Source organism: Gallinula chloropus, assembly GCF_964237585.1.
Source record: "Gallinula chloropus genome assembly, chromosome: 4".
Taxonomy (NCBI): Eukaryota; Metazoa; Chordata; class Aves; order Gruiformes; family Rallidae; genus Gallinula; species Gallinula chloropus.
Genome location: NC_140088.1, coordinates 22970385 through 22991651, shown reverse-complemented (window position 1 = coordinate 22991651; position 21267 = coordinate 22970385). Strand labels below are relative to the sequence as shown.

The window sequence follows — 21267 nt, the reverse complement described above, 5'->3', positions numbered from 1 at the left end:
AACTGTTGCTTCCATCTTAACTTGTATAAAGACCTGTTGATGTGATGTAGAAGGAAATTAATGTGCAGAAGCAGCAAAAATTTTGGCTAGAGTGTCATCAAGGAGGTGGAGCTTGTGCTAGCTTTTGTGTCATTTGGGCTAATGCTTAGCATATAAATATGGGAAAGAGAATGGGGATATTACTACCAACCAGACTGTCTTCATCTCTCAGAGCAAACTTCTCTCCATCTCCTGCTGCCACTTCTTTGGGTAAGTCTGGCTGCCCCCCTTTTAGCTTCTACCTGTTTGGCAGAGCTGTTGGTTTTAAGTTGATGTAGCTGGTGGTGACAAGTGCTGGATCACTAGTCCAGGAAAATGAGGTCTCCTCAGGCCTTTGAGCACATTGTGCTATTTGTGGCCATCATTGTAAATAACAGCCCCTTTTTGACATGGAAGAGAGATATTTTCCTCTGAAGGTGTCTACTGATCCTGGCTCTCCAGGCCACATATACTAAAAGGGCTCTTTCAGTCTAGTTTGGCCTTTCAGGGGAAGACAGCAGGGAGGCCAGGACTTATGTGAGCATGTGGATGGAGATGGACTTCTGCTTACAATCACTAGGCATTTACTGTGACTTGTAAAGCCTGATGGAGAAAGCTCTCCTATCTCAAGCTAGGACATCTTTAGAAGGTCCATCTGTTACTTTGGACTTATTTTCATGCCAAAGGCCCTGAAAGACATAAAATGCTTGATGACAACCTATTTCTTCCTCCTCGACCTCCCTGTACCTCCTTTGCCTCTTAATCTTAGGTCCTCACCCTACTCGCCATGGCTCTCTGGATCCGATCACTGCCTCTCCTGGCCCTTCTGGCTCTTTCTGGCCCTGGGACCAGCCATGCAGTTGCCACCCAACATCTCTGTGGATCCCACTTGGTGGAGGCTCTCTACCTGGTGTGTGGAGAGCGGGGTTTCTTCTATTCCCCCAAAGCCCGACGGGATGTTGAGCATCCTCTAGGTAAGTCAGACTGACCTTGAATGCAGTTGTATGCTATGTGATGCAAAAGGCAACAACTGCCTATCTTTGATGGTGACACCAGGAATGTCCTTGATGGGGAATGCCAGGAATACCTTTAACATACCAACAACATCACAGTTGCAAATGAAAAGCTCTTCAGGTTAAAAAGGCAGATGGGAGGGCAAGGCAGGGAAAGAGTATTTATGAGGCAAAAGGAATTGTAGCTGAAAGCTCAAGCTTATATTTTTCTCTCTGTGGCAATTACACCAGCCTGGGAGTGTTCATAAAAAATAAAAGGAACCCAGGAATCTTCCTTCTGCCCCAAGGCAAGATCAGTTGTCCTTATCCTATTTCTGACCCATGCTTTTCTAGTATGTTCATAAAAACCTCCAGCGAGGAAGCTTCTGCCTTCTGAAACTGCACATTCCCATGGTTAACTGACCTTTTTTTTGAGTGTTTCTTCTCAATATCTAACCTGAAGGTCCTCTGGTGTAAATTATTTCTTGTCTTCTTTATAATCGGGATGGGGAAGAGTCTAGTCCTTTCTTCTTTCTGTCTGCTTTTCAAAATAATTTAAGACTGTTTCCATGTCTGGTTTTAACCTACACTCAGCTAAATCCCCTGTGCACCCCTCTACTACCTTCTTAGGTCATATTTCCTAGATGTCCATCTACGCAAATTGTTCTGCATTTGGTCTGTATCCTTACCAAGTGATGATGCCTGGAGGAGCACAGAGGACCACAGATGAAGCTTTTCCAGTGCCAAGTAGAGTGAGCAAACTAGAGAAATGATACTGTATGTTTTTCACACTGTGTTCCTGCCTACACAGGTGGCTTGCCTTTTTCAAAGCAACACAGCTGATTGATAGTGATCATTGGATGACTTAGCCCTCCTCTGGGTGGATCAGCAGTCCTTGGAGGACTGTTACCACAGTCAAACCCTTGTCCTGGATGTGCAACACAGTTCTTTCTACTTTTCTTTACCATCTTTCCCATTTCTTACTGAATAACATCCCACCTTTTCAGTGTTTCACTAGTTCCAAAGGTATTTTTTAGTACCAATTTTGTCCTTCAAGAGGCTTGAAGTTGCCACAGCTTTATATCATCTCTTATTTCATGGAGGTGAAATACTGGTAGAGTTGCTTTAGTTCCCCTCCCTGGACAAGTGCAAGGCAGGAGATGACAGCCCTGCCCACACACCCTCGGTACCAGGTCACTGCCCCTGGTCCAGCACTTTGTGTCTGCATGGCAGGGCAGGTGGGATGAGGCAGTCCAAAGAGCTGACCTTCAGCATGGTGTTTGTGTCTAGATGGGGACAGGACCTAAAATACTCCAGCTGTAATGCAAGGATGATGCCTCTCCTGGAAATGGATACCTGCAGTTCCTTTCAGCTTTAGCTCCTCTATGAATCCAGAAAGTACACGCTTTCTCCTGTTTTCCAAGCTACTAATGGAGACTTTGAATAGATGCAGGAGACACCCTTGCCAAATCCCAGTCATTTCAACCCTCTCATTTCAAGATGGATCATTACTTAACCTCCTCCGACTATGAACAGCCTCTCCCACCAGTTATCTTTGCATCACACACTGTTTTCATTTGTGTCCAATTCCTGCTCTTTCTTTCTATCTCCTTCTCTGGATGTATTCAAAACCTCTCTGGAGGTGATCCTGTGCAACCTGCTCCAGGTGATCCTGCTTTAGCAGAGGTGTTGGACTAGATGATCTCCAAAGGTCCCTTCCAATGCCTTCTGGTCTGTGATTCTGCATATACAACCATCCTGTGAAACTGTTTAGAGGTCTTTGGAAAGTGAAGCAAGGTGATGTCACAGCAGAGGGTTTGCCACTATTTGATTTGAATTTAATTGCCTCCTTCTCTGATGATTTGTTTCTGAAGGGCACCACAAACAGGTTAGAAGTTTCATTAGCCACTTCCCTAAATATTGTATTGAGAATTCCATCAGGGCTGCCAGTTTGAAAGTATCTGAGGACTTTCTACCTCTTGTTCCAGGGTTTTTCCTGAGCCACCACTTCTTTGTCGCACAAGCTGGTTGTGTTTACAGCCTGCTCACAGTTGGCTTGAAGGTTGAAGACAACTAAATCACAAAACAGTTACTAGCTGTTTCCTCTTCTACTTACTAAGACTAAACCTTTCCTAAATTAGACTAAACCTTTCCTAAATTTTCCTCCTAGGACACTAGTATAATGGGATCTTGTTACTCCTGTGCCTTGTTCATTGCGTCACGCTTTGGGGGCTTGGGGATTTTGCATCTCGTGCGGTACTTTCACATTGCCCTAGAAACATCATCTCGTTCTCGCTTTCCAGGCATTCGCTTTTTTCTTGTTAGGGCCTCTTTTCTTCCTACAGGAAAAATCACTGGTTTATTTGCCATTTTCTATGTTTTCATTGGACAACTAAAACTGGAATATTTCTGTCCACAAGTTTTCAAGTTCCCACCAGCAAACGAGACATTCTATTGATCTTGGTCTGTGTCCAAATGCTCCAGGACATCATTCCCTCTTAAAGCATCCCCAGCTGTGAGCGGGGACACACATGAACACTTTTGCCATTGGCTTGAGGCTACATCCAGGCAACTAACAGGTGGAGATGGTTCAGGACCATCCGGGAAGTGTACCTGGCCCCAGATGTGGACCGTCCTTGCAATCCCATGGACATCCCGGTTGTTAGCCCAGGCTCTCAGAAGAGCAGGTAACTGTCTGGAGGGGGGGTGCAGTCCCAACCCTTACCTTTGGAGCAGACCAGCCCATTTTATTACCTTATTCACTAGCTGCTTGAACCCAGAGAGTCTGCAGGGTTTCTCTTCTTCTCCACAAACCTGCCTCAATAAAGTCCCTATATCCCTTTGTCCCTCACACTCCTGATATCCCCTCAGCCTGGCTCCTTCCAAGCACCACAGGATTATTTTGGAAGAGGAAATACAGAGCTTTAAAGGTGCTACAAGCTGCATCAACCCAGGGAAACCTTTGCAACTTCCTTCACACTTCCTAGCCAACTCTGTCTTAAAAATTTAATCTCTGCAAAGAGAGGAGGTATCTCTGCAGGACTCAGCAGTCAGGGATGATGCTGCGTGGTGTCCCATGGCTTGTCTTTTTCTTCCCTGGCAGTGAGCGGTCCCTTGCACGGTGAGGTAGGAGAGCTGCCTTTCCAGCAGGAGGAGTTTGAGAAAGTGAAGCGAGGGATCGTTGAGCAATGCTGCCACAACACATGCTCTCTCTACCAACTGGAAAACTACTGCAACTAGTGACAAGGCCAGAGCCGGGAGCTCACGGGCCACAGGCAGAAACACGCACTTACGCTACCGCACCTTCAAAGGAATTGAATAAACATTTTTGACCTATTTCAAGCACTGTGCCAGTTCATGTGTCTGTGTCTTGAGAAGGGGGCACTGGTGGTTACCTTAGGCTGTTGTCATCTGTGCTTGGGTAAGGCAATTTTAAAAGGTCCCGGAGTCACCCATCACTATCACACTATCCTTCTGCTGTCCAGATGAACTCCCTGGGATGGAGGGAGGAAGGGAGGGAGGGAAGGGGAATATGCAGTGCCAGAGCACATACACAGGGCACCCAGGACCCCTGGTGCCTGGGGTGCAAGGAGGGGAGGGCAGAGAACTTTGAACAAGATTTCTCTTTCTAGGGAAACATTACAGGGGAATGTCTGTGGCGATGTCACGCTGATCAGCTTCCTGCAGTTCACAGCCCAAATATAGCGAGGCAGCTTGGAGACTGAACTTCCTCAGCTGTGTAATGGAAACAGCTCAGATTAAGCAATGAATTAAGTCACCTACTAATTGTATGCAGTAAAATAATGGATGACTGCCATGACCAGTTTTGAAAGTGTGTCCAGTTCTCCGTTCTGCTTGGGGGAGGCCCAGGCAGAGTCCTTGCTGTGAGATGCGCTCGTCATACACAAGTCATGTGCATAAAGGGAATTTCATCCAAAAGGAGTTTTGAGTGTGTCAGCCAAGAGCTGGGTGTTTCAGGGTAGCATCCGCTCTCCTGTTGCTGCAAATGCCTCTCAAGCACCTGGCCCCAAAATTGCCACCTCCTTGGAGGAAAAGCTGCCATGCCAATACCAGCTGGCTGGGGTGGCAGGGAGCATCGGAAAGGGTCATGTCCCCTCTGCTGAAGGACCCCCCTGCCAGCAGAGTGTAAGCCATGTAGGAGGTCCTGGTGAGGTGGGTGCAGCCTGGGAGAGGTGGCAGTGGTGTCCAGGGCTGCATTTTACTGGTGGCAGATTTTGAAAGCTGGTCTGCTTTGGTTTTAACAGCCTCTTTTCCCAGACCAGATCTCATTGCCTCCAATGGAGCCATGCAGGTGGAAGCTGCCATCTCATCCCTGCCATGATTTGTTGCGCCCATTCCTATAATGAGCACAAAACTGGCAAAACAACTGCAAACTGAAGGGCTGGAAGAGCAGCCAGAGGAGCTGTTGAGAAGAAGACACAGGAATTAAAGAGGAAATCTCAGCAATTCCCCATGGTGACCTTCCTTACAGGCTTCCTTGATGCATCCAAGAGCCTGTGACAGGGGCTCCCTCCCACATCCGTCACACCAGTGCCCTTCTGCTGGTGCCACTGCATTTGCTTGTGTGGTCTGGAGGGAAAGCACATCTGAGAGAAGCAGACTCCTCCACAGCAGAAAACCCAAGGCTGGAGTCACCCAGTCTTGTCCTGCCCTCGTTCAGAATATCAGAGATACATCTTGCATTTCAGAGATAGTCTCATGTTCGTTGCCCAAGGGGCCAGTAGTCATATCCTCCAACAGAGCATGGTGGTTCCTGCATCCACCCCTGTTTATCCAGAGCTGTTCATCTGCTGGCACTTCTGCCACTGCAGCGATGCTTGGGTGAAGACAGCTCTTCAGAGATGCCCAGCTCGTTTCCTACCCTCTGCCATTGTTTGGTTTGCTCGTTTGTTTGTTTGCTTTTTCTGAATGCTCTCAATTAGGACTGGTTGGGAAATTGCAAATGCCATGTTTTTTTTGCTGGAAAATGTTGATTCATCAAAACCAGCACTTCCCACAGGACTGGACTGGTTTTAGCAAGGCAGGGTTTGAAGGGATGAAGGCATGTGTGAGGTTCAGGTGCTTGCTCTGCAGGCATTAGAGCGGGGATTTCATCCTCTGCACCCAATTGCCCAAGACCACATGGTAACTGACAGGCTCTGGGCTACCCTGAGGTGGATTCGTCCCCTTCTGCTGAAAAATCCCAGGAGCTTTCAGCAAACAAGGAGTAGGAATTGTTTTGAAATCTTAAGATGGGGCAGGACCATCCTCTCTTACCCAGCTCAATATGCTGCCTGATAATTTCTCAGCAGGTCTGGATGTTAGGTGAGGTGGGAGTCTGGACATACCAGAGGCCAAGCTGTTGATTACTTGGGACTGGAGCAGAAGAGAGAACGAGGAGCAGCAAGGGGTCATGATGACCATTCCTCACCATTCCTCCGCCTTTGTGTCTCCTGGGAAGAGGAGATAGCAGGTCCTTTGGTGGAGAAGGTAGGAGAAGGGAGTGGTGACCATCTCTGGTCTGGGAGGAAGGGACAACGCCAGGTCTGCCTCGGGGAACCAGGTACTTTGAGCTCTCTGCAAAGCACATGCAGCTGCTGTTACTCCCTTCCTCCCCAAAGCAAGAGCTTTCCTGGAGCTGTACAGCATATGGTGAGACACACTGCTCTCTGGGATGTGCAGGAGAAAATACTGTATCAATTTAAAAGCTGTAGAAAACCTTAAAAATAAAAATAAAATTAAAAAAAATTTAAAACTCCTTATGAATACATTTTGCTTTCCAACACTGAAAAGAACATCAAGGCCTCAGACAGGGCCAGCTCTTCACTCTTTAAAAGCTGCAGCAAGGTGAAGGCCAAAGGAGAACAAAGGTATTCCTCCCTCTTTTTTCTGGGACCCTGGGGAAGGAAGCCTGAAGGCAACCCTACACACTTTCCATACTGGAGCACAAGGCTCCTCGGCTCACAAACGTGATGCTACCGGCTCACTGATCCCGCGCTGTGACAGAGCAGCCAGCATTAGCCCCCTACCCCACCCAAACCTAAGGATGGGCAGCAGCCCAGGGTGCCCTTAAACGTGGCCCGGGGTGGGATTTCTTTGTAAAGCTCCCTCAAATCCCTGTGCACTCATGCTGGCCATTGCCTGCTCTCAGATGTGCTTGGGAGATGCTCCATCTTTCGAATTCCTGCAGGAGAAGTGACTCAGGGACAGGGAATGCTGCATCCGTTGACCTCCCTCCCTGCTCCCCCTCCTGCCCGGCTGTGCATTGTGATCTTTGGGAGGCAAATGCATCCAACCCCCTTTATTCTGACTCAGCAGTTGCTTTGAAGTGATTTTTTGCGGTAGCGGTGGGGCATGATGCCCGGCTAAAATATCTTGGCTCTGCTACTCTTGCAACAAACTTCCAAAGGTCTCATGCTAGCGGTGGAGGGCAATTTGAAGAGAATGCAAATAAAGGCTTCGGTTCATTCATGCTGCTTGAATAGGGAATTGAAAGCTGAGTCACAGAAGGGATTGCAAGACAAATTCTTCGGGCTGCCGAGTTGTTAACACTGCCTAGAAAAGAAAGGACCAAAGTTGCCCCTGTTTCCTGCGTGCGTGAACCTTTACCCAAATGGCTTGGAGGGAAGGGGAACGCTGTGCACAGAAAAGGGGGTAGATAGAGGGGTGCCGCTGCGAGGCACCGACTGGTCGGGTTTGCAGTGGCTGTGTGACAGGCCATGGCCTCTGGGTCGTTGGATGGACTGCACTGCTATGGCTTATCTGGAGAGGAAGGGAAGGCTGACACTTTCCCGGAGCTAATCCGACTCTTATTATTTCCTTTTCCAGGAAGTCACAGATAGAAGAACACAGTCTATTACCCTGGGAACTCATAGATTTACATTATATAAGAAATATCCAGACTATACCCTGGGATTTTTTTTTTTTTTTGGTAACCATCTTATCAGCTTTTGGGGAAATTCTAAACCTGCTTACAGCCTCTCTCCTTATCTGCAGTGCTATTCCTTCATAACTGATCTGCAGCAGTGACTTGAGTTGGAAAGCGTGCACTGAGCAGATTCAGTGCTAAAACCCCAAATTCCCTCTAATTTAGACCAACCTCACCAAAGACACCTATTTTGAACACAAAAAAATAGCCCTCCTTCCTTCTCCCTTCACCCTGGGCAGGAAGAAAGCTTTAGGTCAGGCTATAAATTGATCTGGAAAGTCATTGCCAGCACATTGTCTCTGGGTGAATTATTCCCGCGTGCGGCAGAGGAAGGAGGCCATTTTTTTCCAAGCCCAATGCCAGGCTGCCTCTCGCATCCCCCCCCCTCCTCCCCCGTCCTGTTGGGCAGAGCAGGCAGGAGCAGACCCAGGACAATAACGGGAAGCGAAGCAAGCCCGTAGGAACGCGCAAGGAAATGATGCGAGCCTTAATTCTTTCCCTCCATCCCCAGACGGCTTCAGGACTGGAGGTGGGAGCCGGACAAAGTATTTGGGTTCCTCTGAGCGCCTTTCTGTTACTGAAAGAGCTGGCCAAAATATGGCTTCATTTTTTTGTTGTTGTTGTGGTGGTTCCTGCCCGGTAAATGCCAGGATTTCCAGGATGCGTGTGGTTGCTCACAGTGAAATTTCAGATTTTGGAAGAAAATGGGTAACGGAAATAAATTTGGCTTTTGATTTCCAGGCACTTGTAATTTGGGCTTTGTAATGCTGAATTTAGGAGCTGGGAGTGTTTTACAGAACTGCCGACCTCTGAAAGGTGACTTTTAGTGGGAAAACCATGCAGTTTCCTCTTTTCTAATCGGAAAATGGAAAATCAAATATAAATGACGCCACCCACCTACACTGCCGATAAACCATTCTGTGGAAGTTTCAATGGAAAAAAAAATCTACCCTTTCTTTCCACTTATCAGAAACCTCCTCCGCTTTGGAAGCTGGGACCCAGCAGGGTCCTGGCTCTGCAGACATTCCTGCCAGCAGATCTTGAACACCCAAGTTTCCAGCTTTTCCTACCTGGTATGGGAATGCTTCAGGGGATTTTTAAAACTTAGCCCCAGTAAATGCTATCTTGCCCCCTGGACTTCTGCTGATTTCAGTGGTGAGAGAGAGAAATCACTGAGACCTGAGAGAATCAGCTCAAGACCTGACCCGTGCCTGACAAAAGCACACCCAGAGTGCAAACCACAGTGTGCTCCTCTCCCACCTCTGAAATTGCTTTTCCAGCCTTTTTTTTTAAATGTCTGCAAGCTAAACCTGACCACATTTTCCCAAATGCATCTGCATACCTCGTCCTGAAATAATGAGTTCTAACCCCAAACGAGGAATAATCCTGAACCCACAAAATTCTGATGAAATGCAGGCAGATTATTTTTCAGACCTCATCCCAGTGCAGGTGTTAGAGGCAGGTACACAAAGTGACTGCCTGTGCACCCATGTGCATTCTGACTGACCAAAGCATGGGTGCTTCTTGGCAGGGAGGAAGTGGTGGCAGGAAGGGGACAAGGCTCATGCAGCCAGGGTGGGGAGGGGACACCTGGCTCAGCCTGGTTTATGCCAAAGAAGCAGAAGGACCACCGAAGGGTGGAGCTCCTCTTGGAAAGCGATCCTCCAGCAACTCCTTTGGTCCTGCAAGATCTCTGTCCCCACCCCAAGGACACTGAGCAGCACCAAGCACTGAACACCTTATAGTTTAGACTACAGAGCCCTGATGTCATTCTCAAGATGCTTTCCTTCCCCCCGAGGAGCCATTGCTTTGACTGCCCTGTTTTGCTGTGCATCCCATTTGAGAACATAGTATAGGAATGACTTCCAAGACATTTGCCTTGGCCCTTGCAAACCTTGCATCACTTTGCCTTCCTCATCTCCAAAAGGGCTTTTCACATCCTGACTTCTTCTTTTACCCTGTGTGCAGCTTGAGTTTTTGGAACCTTTCCCAAGGAATTCATCCTCTCCTGTTGGGTGTAACAGTGCTCACAACCTGGAAAAGATCCTGAGGTTTCACATATCTGCTCAGAGCAAAGCAATTATCCGCGGCTCTGTCACCGAAATAGGGCACCACAAAAAATGCTGGCAATCTGTGAAGCCCGATTCCAGCGACAGCTTTGCCTTCTCCTGCAATCCCGGCAGCTGCCAGGGGATGGAGCGCAGGGCAGTCCACAGCTGGATCTGGTAGCCCTGCCTGCAGCTGCCTGGCAGCACCTTCTAGGGCAGGGCAAGGTGGCATATCCATCAGGAACCACCACCCCCCACCACCCTCCCAAAAACAGCGCAGGGAAAGATTAATAAATGCAGAGCATGCAAAATGCTGGAGGAAAACTCACTGGAGATATGATGCTGGAGTAAGGCTTTGCACCAAGACCATGGGACTAATGGAGTTGGAACAGCAAGGAGGTGGCTGGACCACAGCAAGCAAACTTGACCCATGAGCTGCTCTGGGTAGTGATGTCACACATCACCAGCATGGCCAGTGATCTGGAGTGGTGATGAATTGGGTTGCAGCTGCTCTTGCTCTGGTCTTTGTTTAAAAGTGGCATTTCTCCAAGGAGGGTTTGGTTGTGTTTCTGAACCTCCAGGCTCCTAAAGCCAGGACCACCAGCCAGGGTCTCACAGCCCAGGGCACCCTCACTGCTGACTCCATTTCCACCTTGCAGTGCACCTCTCTGACATACAATCGGGGAAAAATTCACCTGCCTAGTACTTCCTTGGACACATGTACCTATGGACTGTTTTGGGTTGGATGGGCAGAAATCCCCTTTTGAGCAGGTCCTCAGTAATCTCCTGCCCCAAAGATCCTGTGCTGTATAACAAAGCCCTGGGCTCTTCTGGTTCTCCCCTGGCACTGAAGGACTGCTGGAGCATAGATACCTCTCTTGAGCATAAATATTAATGTTTCAAACAAAGCTGGGATGTCTCCCCACCCAGCATTACGACTGGGCTGGTGCTCAAACCATCACAAGGCATTTCATGGCATCATGGTCCTCCACGGCCACGACACAGCTTTGATCAGACATTCTGCTGTTGGGGATAGCCATTATGCCAGCTGACATCCCTTCCCGGCGGCGATGAGGCCCAAAGGGAGGCTTTATGGAATGGTGCAGTAGCCAGCAGAGGGAGTGCTCAGAGCTTCAGCTGCACACAGGACCACTTGGGAAAATGGTAAAAGCCTGGAAAACGTATTAAAGCCCGTCCGGAGCGATAGAGCGCTGAAACAAAGGTCCGCCCTGGTTCAGTCAGCAGTCTGGTGATGCTCAGCTGTGAGAGGATGGGGGAATGGTTCTGCCACAAACTCCCCTGGAGACCTAGGGTACCAGGTGAGACAGATATGAGGATCACCAGAGAGGGACACACCCGAGCCTCTTAGACCGAGTGTCATTTTGCAGTGCCTGTTCCAAACCCCTTTTAATTCAGTTCTAGGTTTGGGATCTTACAATTTCTTTCCAAATCAAGTAATTTCTGCAACTCAATTATTAAGGAAGCATTCCTATAGCCTTTTCTTTCTAAAGCAATTCGTACCTCCATCCCAGCACTGGCTGAGTCCCTGTGCCTCATGTTGGTGCTGGTGCTGGGAGGGACTTGGCAGGCTAGGAGCTGTGAAAAGCACAGGCATTTTAGGCAGAACTTCATCTGAATTTAGGCTAAACAGAGCAACACACAGGTAATTTGTATTACTTAGTCAATTAAAGACTTAACATCTGGCAGTATCTATAACAGCCTCTTATCTTAGCAAAGGGTCTAAATTATTCTCCATGAAATGCCTCAGTGGTGGGAGGGGCTCTTCACTCACATACAATAATAGAAATATAATTAGTTACCCAAATGAACGTCAGCAAAGACTTTTGCTTGGTCCCCTCCTAACTGCGTGAATCACCCCGAGGTTTTTAAAAGAAGGTTCTTCAAGTACTAATGGGCAATTTTGCAACTTGTGTCTACGCAGATGAGTAACTAGAGAGAGAAATGTAACTAAGTCAGGTGTCTCTGGGATTGAGTTAGGACAAGCCCGTGAGGGGATCCTGATGTGGATGAGATAAATATGTCATTAAATCACTTGCAGAGTGATGTTATGTAGGGAAAGTGGAGTGCTGAGTGTCAGGAAGATGTTGCGTATGGTGAGCACAACCAGAGGCTGATTAACACCCCTGACGAGTCTGATAAAAGACAATGGGCCACATTTTCACTGTTAAATACATCAGGGATAAAAGGGAGATGGGGGAAGAAGCAGAAAAGAGCATGAGGAGACCTGCCTGAAACCTGTCTTTCTACTGGACATGAAGCTCCCCATACATATCCAAAGAAAGGCTGAGAGAGACTTGGTCACAACCAAGACATGGGGTGTGAGAAGAGTCCTCATGGTGAACACTGGTCAAGGGCCTTATGAGATTCATTGTCTGGATTGGAGTGGGTTTTTTGTGGGCAAGAGGCTCAGTGAGACCAGTCAGCTGTCGACACAATAGATTTGCACTGGTTGAACCCACGGAAGGTCCCATTGTTCAATGGGACCTGGTTGCTCACCCCAATGTCAAGTGCTTGCTCTGGGAGCAGCTGGGTGCCCTGAGAAGAAGTTGAGGGTGGCAGTGGGTATTTAGGCCCTATGAAGAGGGGGTGTGGGAGTGACTGTGAAGTGAAGCTATTGATGCAAGGGGCTCCTCTACAGGACAAAGCAGTACATGGGCAGTGGAGATCTCTGATGGAAAACAACCCACTCACAGCTGAGACATGTCAGTGAACCCTGCCACCAGCCCAGACAGCCTGCCAATGTTACTCTTCCCTTCCCAAAGACAGGGTCAAACAAAGAATAAATCCCTGGGAAGGAAAAGTGAGGTCCTTGCTCTCTCTTCCCAAGACTTTCTTTCCAAGTAGTCTTCCTCCCAGGTCAGGGGAGATCACATACAGCTCTGCAGCAGAAGACACTCTCTGCCTTGCTGACTACGTTGTGTGCTGTTAGCTGGACCCAAGACAGCCTGGTATTTCCAGTTTATGGCTACTTAAAATAAAATATGAGAGGAGACCCGGCACTTGCTTGTGATGTGGGTGATTCCTTTAAATCCTGAGCTTGTCATGCTCACAGCAAACTGGGACTGGCAGGACTTCAGAAAGGTGGGGTGGAAAAAGCTGAGATGAGTTCAGTGAAGTAATAGGGAAGAAAAATCAGTGCAAAATGCCTCAAGCGGTGATTTGTTTAGACTTTTGTTATGGTTAGCTCCAAATCAGCAAGTACAACCAAGCTGTCAGCAAATCCATTTTCGATACGAGCAGCCCTCTAAAATTTCCCTCACTCTTAGTCTATAATATCCTCCACCCATGCTAATACACATTCCCTTTTGGACAACACCTGATGCCTGTTGCAGAAGCAAGAGAAGACTTCATCCTCCAGAGCAGTGGGAACTGTGGGTTCTGCTGAAACCCTCCAAGCCAGGCGGAAACTGCTCCCCTTGCCCCAGCCTTCTGCAGTGGCCTCATATAAAATCATACAGCCCACTTGCAAGCTAGTGCTGTTCCCTGTCTCTCACCTCCCTGTGAACCACCCATTGGCCAGGGCAGACCCCCCACAAAGCAATTACTGAAAGTCAAGGACAGATTTCCAATTTTATTTCGGGGATCTGGGACTATTTTCGCTCCCAAGACCAGAACCTGGCTCTGGCCGTTGCTACCCTGGCAGAATCGTGCCCAGAAAAGCATGCTTAATTTAAAAGCCAAGTGCCTACATCCCAAGTCAGTTGTTTAGACTAAATGAAAGGTTTTCAGGAAAAAATCAGTCTGACTTAAATTCCACCCCCCTTCCCCAGGAGATTGCTCCCTATCTGGTTGCCTCCCGAAGGTGGGAGCAAAGGCTTTGCAGTGAGTCATCTTTTACTTTGTATACCCCAACAGTGCTATTACTGCTTTCATGTGGGTCTCTGGGAGCTGCGAGGGCGGCGGTGGGTGGGAGAAAGCGGCCATGAAACAGGCATCAGCCACCGGAGGGGTTTTGTGCCCCGATTACGTTGCTACGTGTGGGGGTATTGGTGAGGCATCCTCACGAATATTGCCCTCCCCAAGACAGTTCTGGCTTTGGGGCAGGACCTGCTGCCTTGCACAAGTGAGGTCTCAACAAGGGATTGGGACGAAACACCCCTGTGACATGGGCAAATATGAGATGATGGTCATGGAAGCTAATTAGGGAGCGAGGGCAGTAGCCAGACTGCCCAAATGAGCCCAAAGGCCCTGGGCTGGCTTGCTGGGAACAGTGAGGTTCACCCAGAAAGGGACACACAAAACGGCTTGTGAGAAACAGCAGTTTTGGACACATCACCTGCAATGATGGGAGGCCTGGAGAGGGACCCAGCCGGTCTGGCTTGAAATCACTCCCCAGCTCCGACACTGAGGTTTCCTGTCCCATTTAGGGGATGCCTGGTATCCATTGCTAGATTTTTCTCTCTCTTTATATCACATGCAGAGACAAAGGAATTCATTCTATCTCTGGAAAACATGTTTTTCTTTTCTTTTTTTTCCCTTTGGATTAGGTTAGTGGAGAAGAGGTTGTTCCAGTCTGGCACCTCTTGTGGTTACTGTGCTTGTTTTGACTAAAAAACACCTGTGTGATCTGTACATATTTGAAATGGTTGCCTTTAATGCAAAAGAAAATCCAAACAAAAATCTATGCAACTTCCAGATCCCCCCAAAAAATAAAAAAAAAATCTTCTGCATAAAGGTCTACATAGTGGACTGAGATGGCTCAGCAAGAAACCCACCTGGAAAAATCAAAAGGCGGAGTGGCAGGCAGATTTGAACTAGGGATGCAATTTCCATTGCTGCAATTACACTTGCTAATCATTAATCATGTCCAGGTATTTGCGTAGCTACAGAGGCTACTGCAGCTGCCTCTCGTGCTAGGCATGCTCTAAACTGGGGGCTGCTGAAGTCAGAGCATGATATCCTCTGATTTTTGTGTTGTGTCATCGAACAGTTGTTCATGCAGGTGGTTTAACTACTCTCCAGCTGCTGTGGCATAAGCAGCATGTGCCTGCATTCAGCTCAGATAAAGGCAGAGGGACCACTGCGGGGTGAGGGAGGGCCAGGCGTTGCCCACAAGCGATGTCAGAGGCATGGAGGGGTCCCCTTCAGCTTGTATGGGTCAAGGCATTACAGGTTTGGTGGTAGGGGCTGCAGCCCATGAGCTTCGCCAGGAGCAAACTTACGGAGGATTAGAAGCCCAACGCCACAGGAGGTGGCTGACGGTGCCTATAGCCACGTATGGATTATGCAGGGAAAGGTTTGTGGGGGGTCTCCCTTGGCCATGGCGGTATCTTGCGGTGCAGTTTTCTTTAAACTGTGGGGAAGTTGGATTAGGTGAGGAATTCCACAATTTCTTAGCTTTTCAAATAACGTGTCTGCGATATCACCCAGTCTGACTCGCACTCCCACCTACCTTGGGAATTTGGTTAACCCTTTGCCTGTGGACTTTGGGGCTTGTACTGGGGCTTCACCGGGGGGTCTTTTTGAAGTCTGCTAACTTTGGCTGATGAAGAGACAGGGACTCAAGTGGCATCACCAAAATGGTGCCAGAAATAGGAGGTAGCATCTGAATCACCTGCCATTTGGCTCTACCTACTTAGCCAAGCACTTGCTTCCCCCTCAGCACAAAAATACATGTATGCACACACACGCACTCCTGCACGTGCTGTGCAAGCATACCACCTGCTGTTTTGAAAAGCTACATGTATTTTTTTTTCGGTGGGGGTTACTGTCCTGGTAATTAGCAATTAGCTTATCAGTCCCAAAGGGTCCTACCCTGTGAGGTCACCCACTCCAGAAGCATCAGGATCTCTACAAACCCTTGCTTCTCCCACCAGAGCCTTTCCAGAGCACCAGCACCATTAAAAGCTCCCTGTCCCACTATCAAACAGGACTGGTTTATACTTCTTTGCCCTGTGACACTACTTGGAGATGCCAACCCCATTTATACACCTGTCGTTGTAGGTTAAATAGCCCCGCTGAGGCTTTGGAGGGTGCATGGTCCCAGGTGGAGCCATGTGCCAGCAGCCCAGAGCTGTCCCCATGCTCCCCTGTCCCTCCACCCATTGTCCCCATGTGAGAGACCCTGGGAGCCTCCTGCCAGGATGAGCTGGTGACATCCCCAAGCCCACCCTGGCTGGGAGTGGGTCTGGAGCATGATCCCCACCTCGTCTGCCTCTGCTCTGCCAGTGCTGCTCCACACTATCGCCTTGCGCAGTGGATTTTTCAGCGGCAGAGTATAAACATTTCTAGTGAAGTGCACTTAGTGTAAGTTGCTTTGCCAAGTGCTGTTGCCTCCCCTCCTTCCTTATGATTATGAGAGACTGTTTTATTTAAGTAAGAAAACAAATTGCCCGCACCTCCTACCTCGCCGTGGGCGTCCATCACCCGCAGCAAGGGCAGCGTGGTGCGGAGGGGATGCTGGCAGCGCAAGTGGGCACAGGGTGTCCTTGTGTCACCTGCTTCAGGAATGGGAATGAGGGGAGGGTGTGAGCAGTGGGGGCCTTATTGCAAAGTCCCGTATGCCTGCTGCCAGCAGTAGGTACCAAAAGTCCCAGCCCTAAACGGAACAGAGAAGCAGGGGACAGATTTATTCCTGCCCCAAGTTGATGGATGGGGATGCAAACTAGAGGGAAATTGACTTGCCCAAGGTGATGTGCGGATGCAGTGGTGGAGGAAGGCTGTGCTTGGGGCACGGGAGCGCTCTGTGAGCTCCATGCTGTCCGTTCTCCCCACATCCACAGCTGCCTGCATGTGGGACCCCAGCCCCACATCCTTCTCTGAGGTCTTCACTGCTCAGTTCAGACTCGAGGGCACATGTGGCTGTGCCTGGCAGTCCACTGATCCTGCCCAACAAGCCCCCAGCCTGAAGGAGTGACGAGGTGCCAGCTGCCAGGAAGGCAATCAGAGGTGGAGAAGAGGGTCTCTGATAAGGGGGGAAGCCCTGGCCTGGGGGACATGCTGCCACCCAACCCTCTGCCCGAAGACAATAAGAGCTGCAAACAAAGACCTGCAATGAAGCACAGAAGCAATACAAAAAGGGGAAAGAAAAAAAAAAAAAAAAAGAGGAAGAAACGCCTGAAAGATACATAGCTGGGATTCCTGAACCCCTCAGAGGTATTCAGGCTTAGCCAACAGGCTCAGGGATTTTTTTTCAAAGCCATTAATTACACAACAGAGATGTATCTTCACTACTCCACCTCTCTGCAGCAAATAAGGGCCCTGCGTATATTCCCTAAAATGCATCACCGTCTGCACTTAGTGCCATCTTCCCTCTCGGACAGTTGGAAAAATAACCCATTGTAGGGTGATATTTCCAAGTGGTTCTCGTGTCTGATTTTCTGCAGAGTATTGAATGGGCACTCAAACTATGCTCCTCTAAAGGACACATCTGCAATACGTGAGCCGCATCAGTAGCGAATGCTGGAGGACGTGGCAGAGGGCTGGAAATAACGGCCTGCTCGCCTGGGTAGCTCTGGTGAGCAAGCTGCCTGCTCGAGGAGGCCAGGGGAAAGCTCTCCTAGAAGTGGCACCAACGAAAAATCGGTGCAAGGACTGCATCTACCTCTGGCACGGCCCATCACAGGCACTGCCACCAGCTACTCAGCATTGGCTGCTCTGCTGAGGCTGCTGGAGACAATCTCAGCAACAACTGCAGTGTCTTTTTTTGAGGAAGAAGAATTTAAGAGCTTGTCTGCTTTTGCTCATAAATCCAGCAACATGCAGCTAGATTGACCAGCGCATACTGATGGTCCCAGGATAAAGATAAAACATTTTTAAGCATGAACTCTTAAGTTTACCAAGTGCATGCAGAAGGAAGCCAAGTGGGTGAGGGTGCTGTGCTGGGGGGTGGGGGGTGAGACACAGGCGCCTTTAGAGGGCACAGTGCATTCCTGGTTGAAGGTGGGTGGTATCACCTTCCCACTCCCCAGCTCCTCCACGAGGGACACAAGGATGCCCTCTACTAGCACTGCCTTCTCAAAGCATCCTTGTCAGGCCACAAGGACACAGCTATGGAGCACAGCCTGCGCACCAAAGAGCTTCTAGTCCAAAGGGTTTCCAACCACCTCCCACAATGCATTTCATTTGCAAGCTGTTTCTACTCAGAGATTGCTCCACAGACAGACCTATATTTGCACAACGCTATGAAGAGCCAACTTCATCCGCTGGTGACTGGAAGAACTAATTGTACCTGCTGGAGCCTTTCTTGGTCCTTAAATGATCTTGGACCTCTTCCCCATGACATTCCAGTGAATATTTTCATGGAAATGCTTTTAAAAATAAATAAATAAGAAAAACAGGCAATGGTGATGTGCTTAGCTGTTAATATAGGCACAGACATATCTTGCTCCTCCGCTACTTATTTGTTGCACATTTTTTACACAAATAGTCAGACAAAACTTGGAGCCTTCCAGACTCCTCTGCAATGACAAGAAGCTGGGGAGAGGGCAGGCATTTCTCCTTATCTACCCTGTTACACCCTTCTCAGAAATCCCCTTTGGGAAGACATTAGTTGAGCTGGAACACCACTTAGGCAAACAGGGATGACCAAGAGACGTTCCACAGATGACAAAGAGAAAAGAGACACTTCTTTGCCTTTCTGGGATGATCTGACTGTGGGATCTTTTGGCATCCTTCCTTTGGGCCACACTACAGATGGCATGCCACAGAATTTCACTTGCTGAATGTCATTCATGCTTTTTCAATCCTTACCTTGCACTCAGCCACTGTGACACCCCCTGAACCCCATATCCTACTTCCCATAGACTTGTGCCAAGCAAGGCTGCTCAGGCTGGAGCTTTCCTCTAATAGCTGGGGACATTGAATTTTTAAAGATACTACAGGAATACTAAGTCTGTCCAGCCCACAAAAAATTCATAGTTTGTCCTCCATATAATCAGGCGTGGAAACAGTTGTGCCTTATATCGCTATCACAAACTCCTCTGGCATAGTGCAATAACTTACCTCAGAATAACTTCATTTTTGCTATGCTCAGCACCCTCCAGGACCTCATAATGCATCTGCCAACACTCTTCCTGAACACCTAAGTTGAATGACTACTTCAGGACATCGGTCGATCTGGGTAGGAGTTACAGGAGTCCTTCTTTTGCTCTAAACATGCCAAAAAGTCCTCCTCTGCTGATGCCTAAGGGCATCTTGCTTTTCCCCTGCCCATATAACAATCCTGCGGCAGGCAGAAAGCCCCTGGGCTGGGAGCACAGCCCCAAAATGCTCTCCCCACCCAGGGGTGTGAGGAGCCCTGAGCAGACCTGCCACCCTCTGCTCTTGTTAGCTCCTTGATGACCAGGGCCCCCAGGTGAATTATTTCTCCAACTCTTAGTTCTTTGACTTCAATTTCACGCAGGGACCTTCCATATATCACATCCCCTTTAGCCAATGAATCTCTCCTGTTCCAACAGTTTAGTGTGCCCCAGGATCAATATATTTTAGCAGCATGCAAGGACACGGTGTTATTGCCAGGTTCCTGGGCTGTACAAAACAAAAGGTATCACTTTCTTAAAGCCACTGAAAAACACTCTGAGTCAAGTGCAATTATTCCTCTACTGTTAAAGAGCTGTATATAGGACTCCAGCTAATCACTTTGTCCTCAGTGGGGATGACTTTTTCTCCTTGTGTTTAAAGAGAAGAGACCCAATCCCATGACCCACCCTCACCCTCCTCGTTTCTCTCCTTGGACATCTCAACCTGCGGTGGCCGGATCTGTTGGACATGTCAGTAAAGCAGTCAGACTTCTCCCAGTTGACCTCACTCTTGACATACGAGAATATAAGGTGCTTTGCAAACTGGGGTTACTTTTGTAGGCAGAACACCTGAACCACGCACCTCAAATCCCCATTCTGCCCACCTTGTCATTTGTGGTACAATCGTGAAATAAGCCACGTGAGCATCGGAGGGTGTCTTGGTTGGGGTGGGATTAGGTGACTTCTCCCCTCTTTGGATTATAGGTGGGGAGGAAGTGAAAAAGCATGGAAACATCTCCTTCCCTGAAGGTATCTGCTCTGCTGAGCTCACCGGCAGCACTGCTGACATCCACCCTGGCCTGTGACCACTGCATTTCTGCAGCTATTTACATTCCTCTGCCTTTGCTGAAGCTCACATCCTTGCCTGCAAGACCCAGGCTGGCCCAAGCTTCCCTGCTCTTCCCCCTTTGCCTGGAAAGCTTTCCGGCCCATCGCCACATGTTGGTGGCCACCCACGAACAGCTTTGATCAGCTCTGATGGGCAGCGCTGTCAGGGGGCTTTGCAGCCTGCCCAGACACTTCCACAGCCGCTGCAGCAGCTGAAGTTTTCTCTTCAAGTCCCGGGCGTCCCCTGGTCGTTTCAGGGCACCTTTCGGATGTTGCTTTCACTCCAGCTCCCGCTTTAGATTCCTTTAGTTTCACCTTGCTTTGGCTAATTTTGCTTTGTGAATGCTGTCTTTGCCCCTTGCAAATTTAATGGGAACCCACGACCACGATTTCTCTCCCTAACTGCACCGATGACCGCAGAGGTCAGACAAAAGCAAGATGTGCCAGGCTACTTTTATTGCATTTGCAGTTGTTTTGGGCAACGCCTTGCTCCAGCTCCATACAATTTCAAACCAAAATGCTTCCTGGGGTGCTGTGCTTTTTCAAGCCCCTTGGTGGACAGTGCTGTGGTCCAGCAGCCCTCCTCTTCCTCTCTGCCTGCTTCACCATCCTCAGGTTAACCACGTCCTTAGCTTTATTGGTCCTCCCGCTCTCCTTCACGGGCCCTTCTTGCAGGCAATGCCAGGGGCCGGAGTTTGGGGTGGAGGCAGCTATTGTTCCAGCTATCTGCAGTGTAATGTTCCTTATGACTGTATTAAATGAAGGGCGGAGGTCACACATCCCTAGTTTAAATTAGATTTAGGCTGACCTTTAACAATATTACACTCCTGGATCCTCTCATAACTCACCGAGTAAACTCCCAGAGGGTTTTACCACCTCCCTCTTTTCTTCCTACTGTAAGGATGCCCGAGGCTTAATGTGCTTCTCACCAATTTCGCTTTGATTTCTAATCCTATCCCCTTCTTCCCCTTCTCCTCCCCCAAATACAGATATATTCACTCCTTTAAAGGTGGGGGGAAAGAACCTGTTCCTTTTCTCTTCTGGGCGACAGATCTTTCTTTTGTGTCTCTTTCTTCCCTTCCCCGCCCCCCTCCTCTTTCTTGACACAATGCACTATTTATTTGCACTGAAGGATAACTAAGAAGCAATTAAAAGATCAAAAGGCACAAACACAAGTAGATCCAGTGGCAACT

General features: G+C 48.7%; 1 protein-coding gene across 1 annotated transcript; it reads left to right on the top strand.

Moving 5' to 3' along the window:
* Positions 1–170: 170 nt before the first annotated feature.
* On the top strand, positions 171–4250 carry INS (insulin; the record flags this gene model as incomplete). Its single annotated transcript, XM_084264218.1, is given in 4 exon segments — positions 171–249; positions 788–789; positions 791–992; positions 4114–4250. Coding segments are annotated over 4 exon segments (420 nt in total).
* Positions 4251–21267: the final 17017 nt, after the last annotated feature.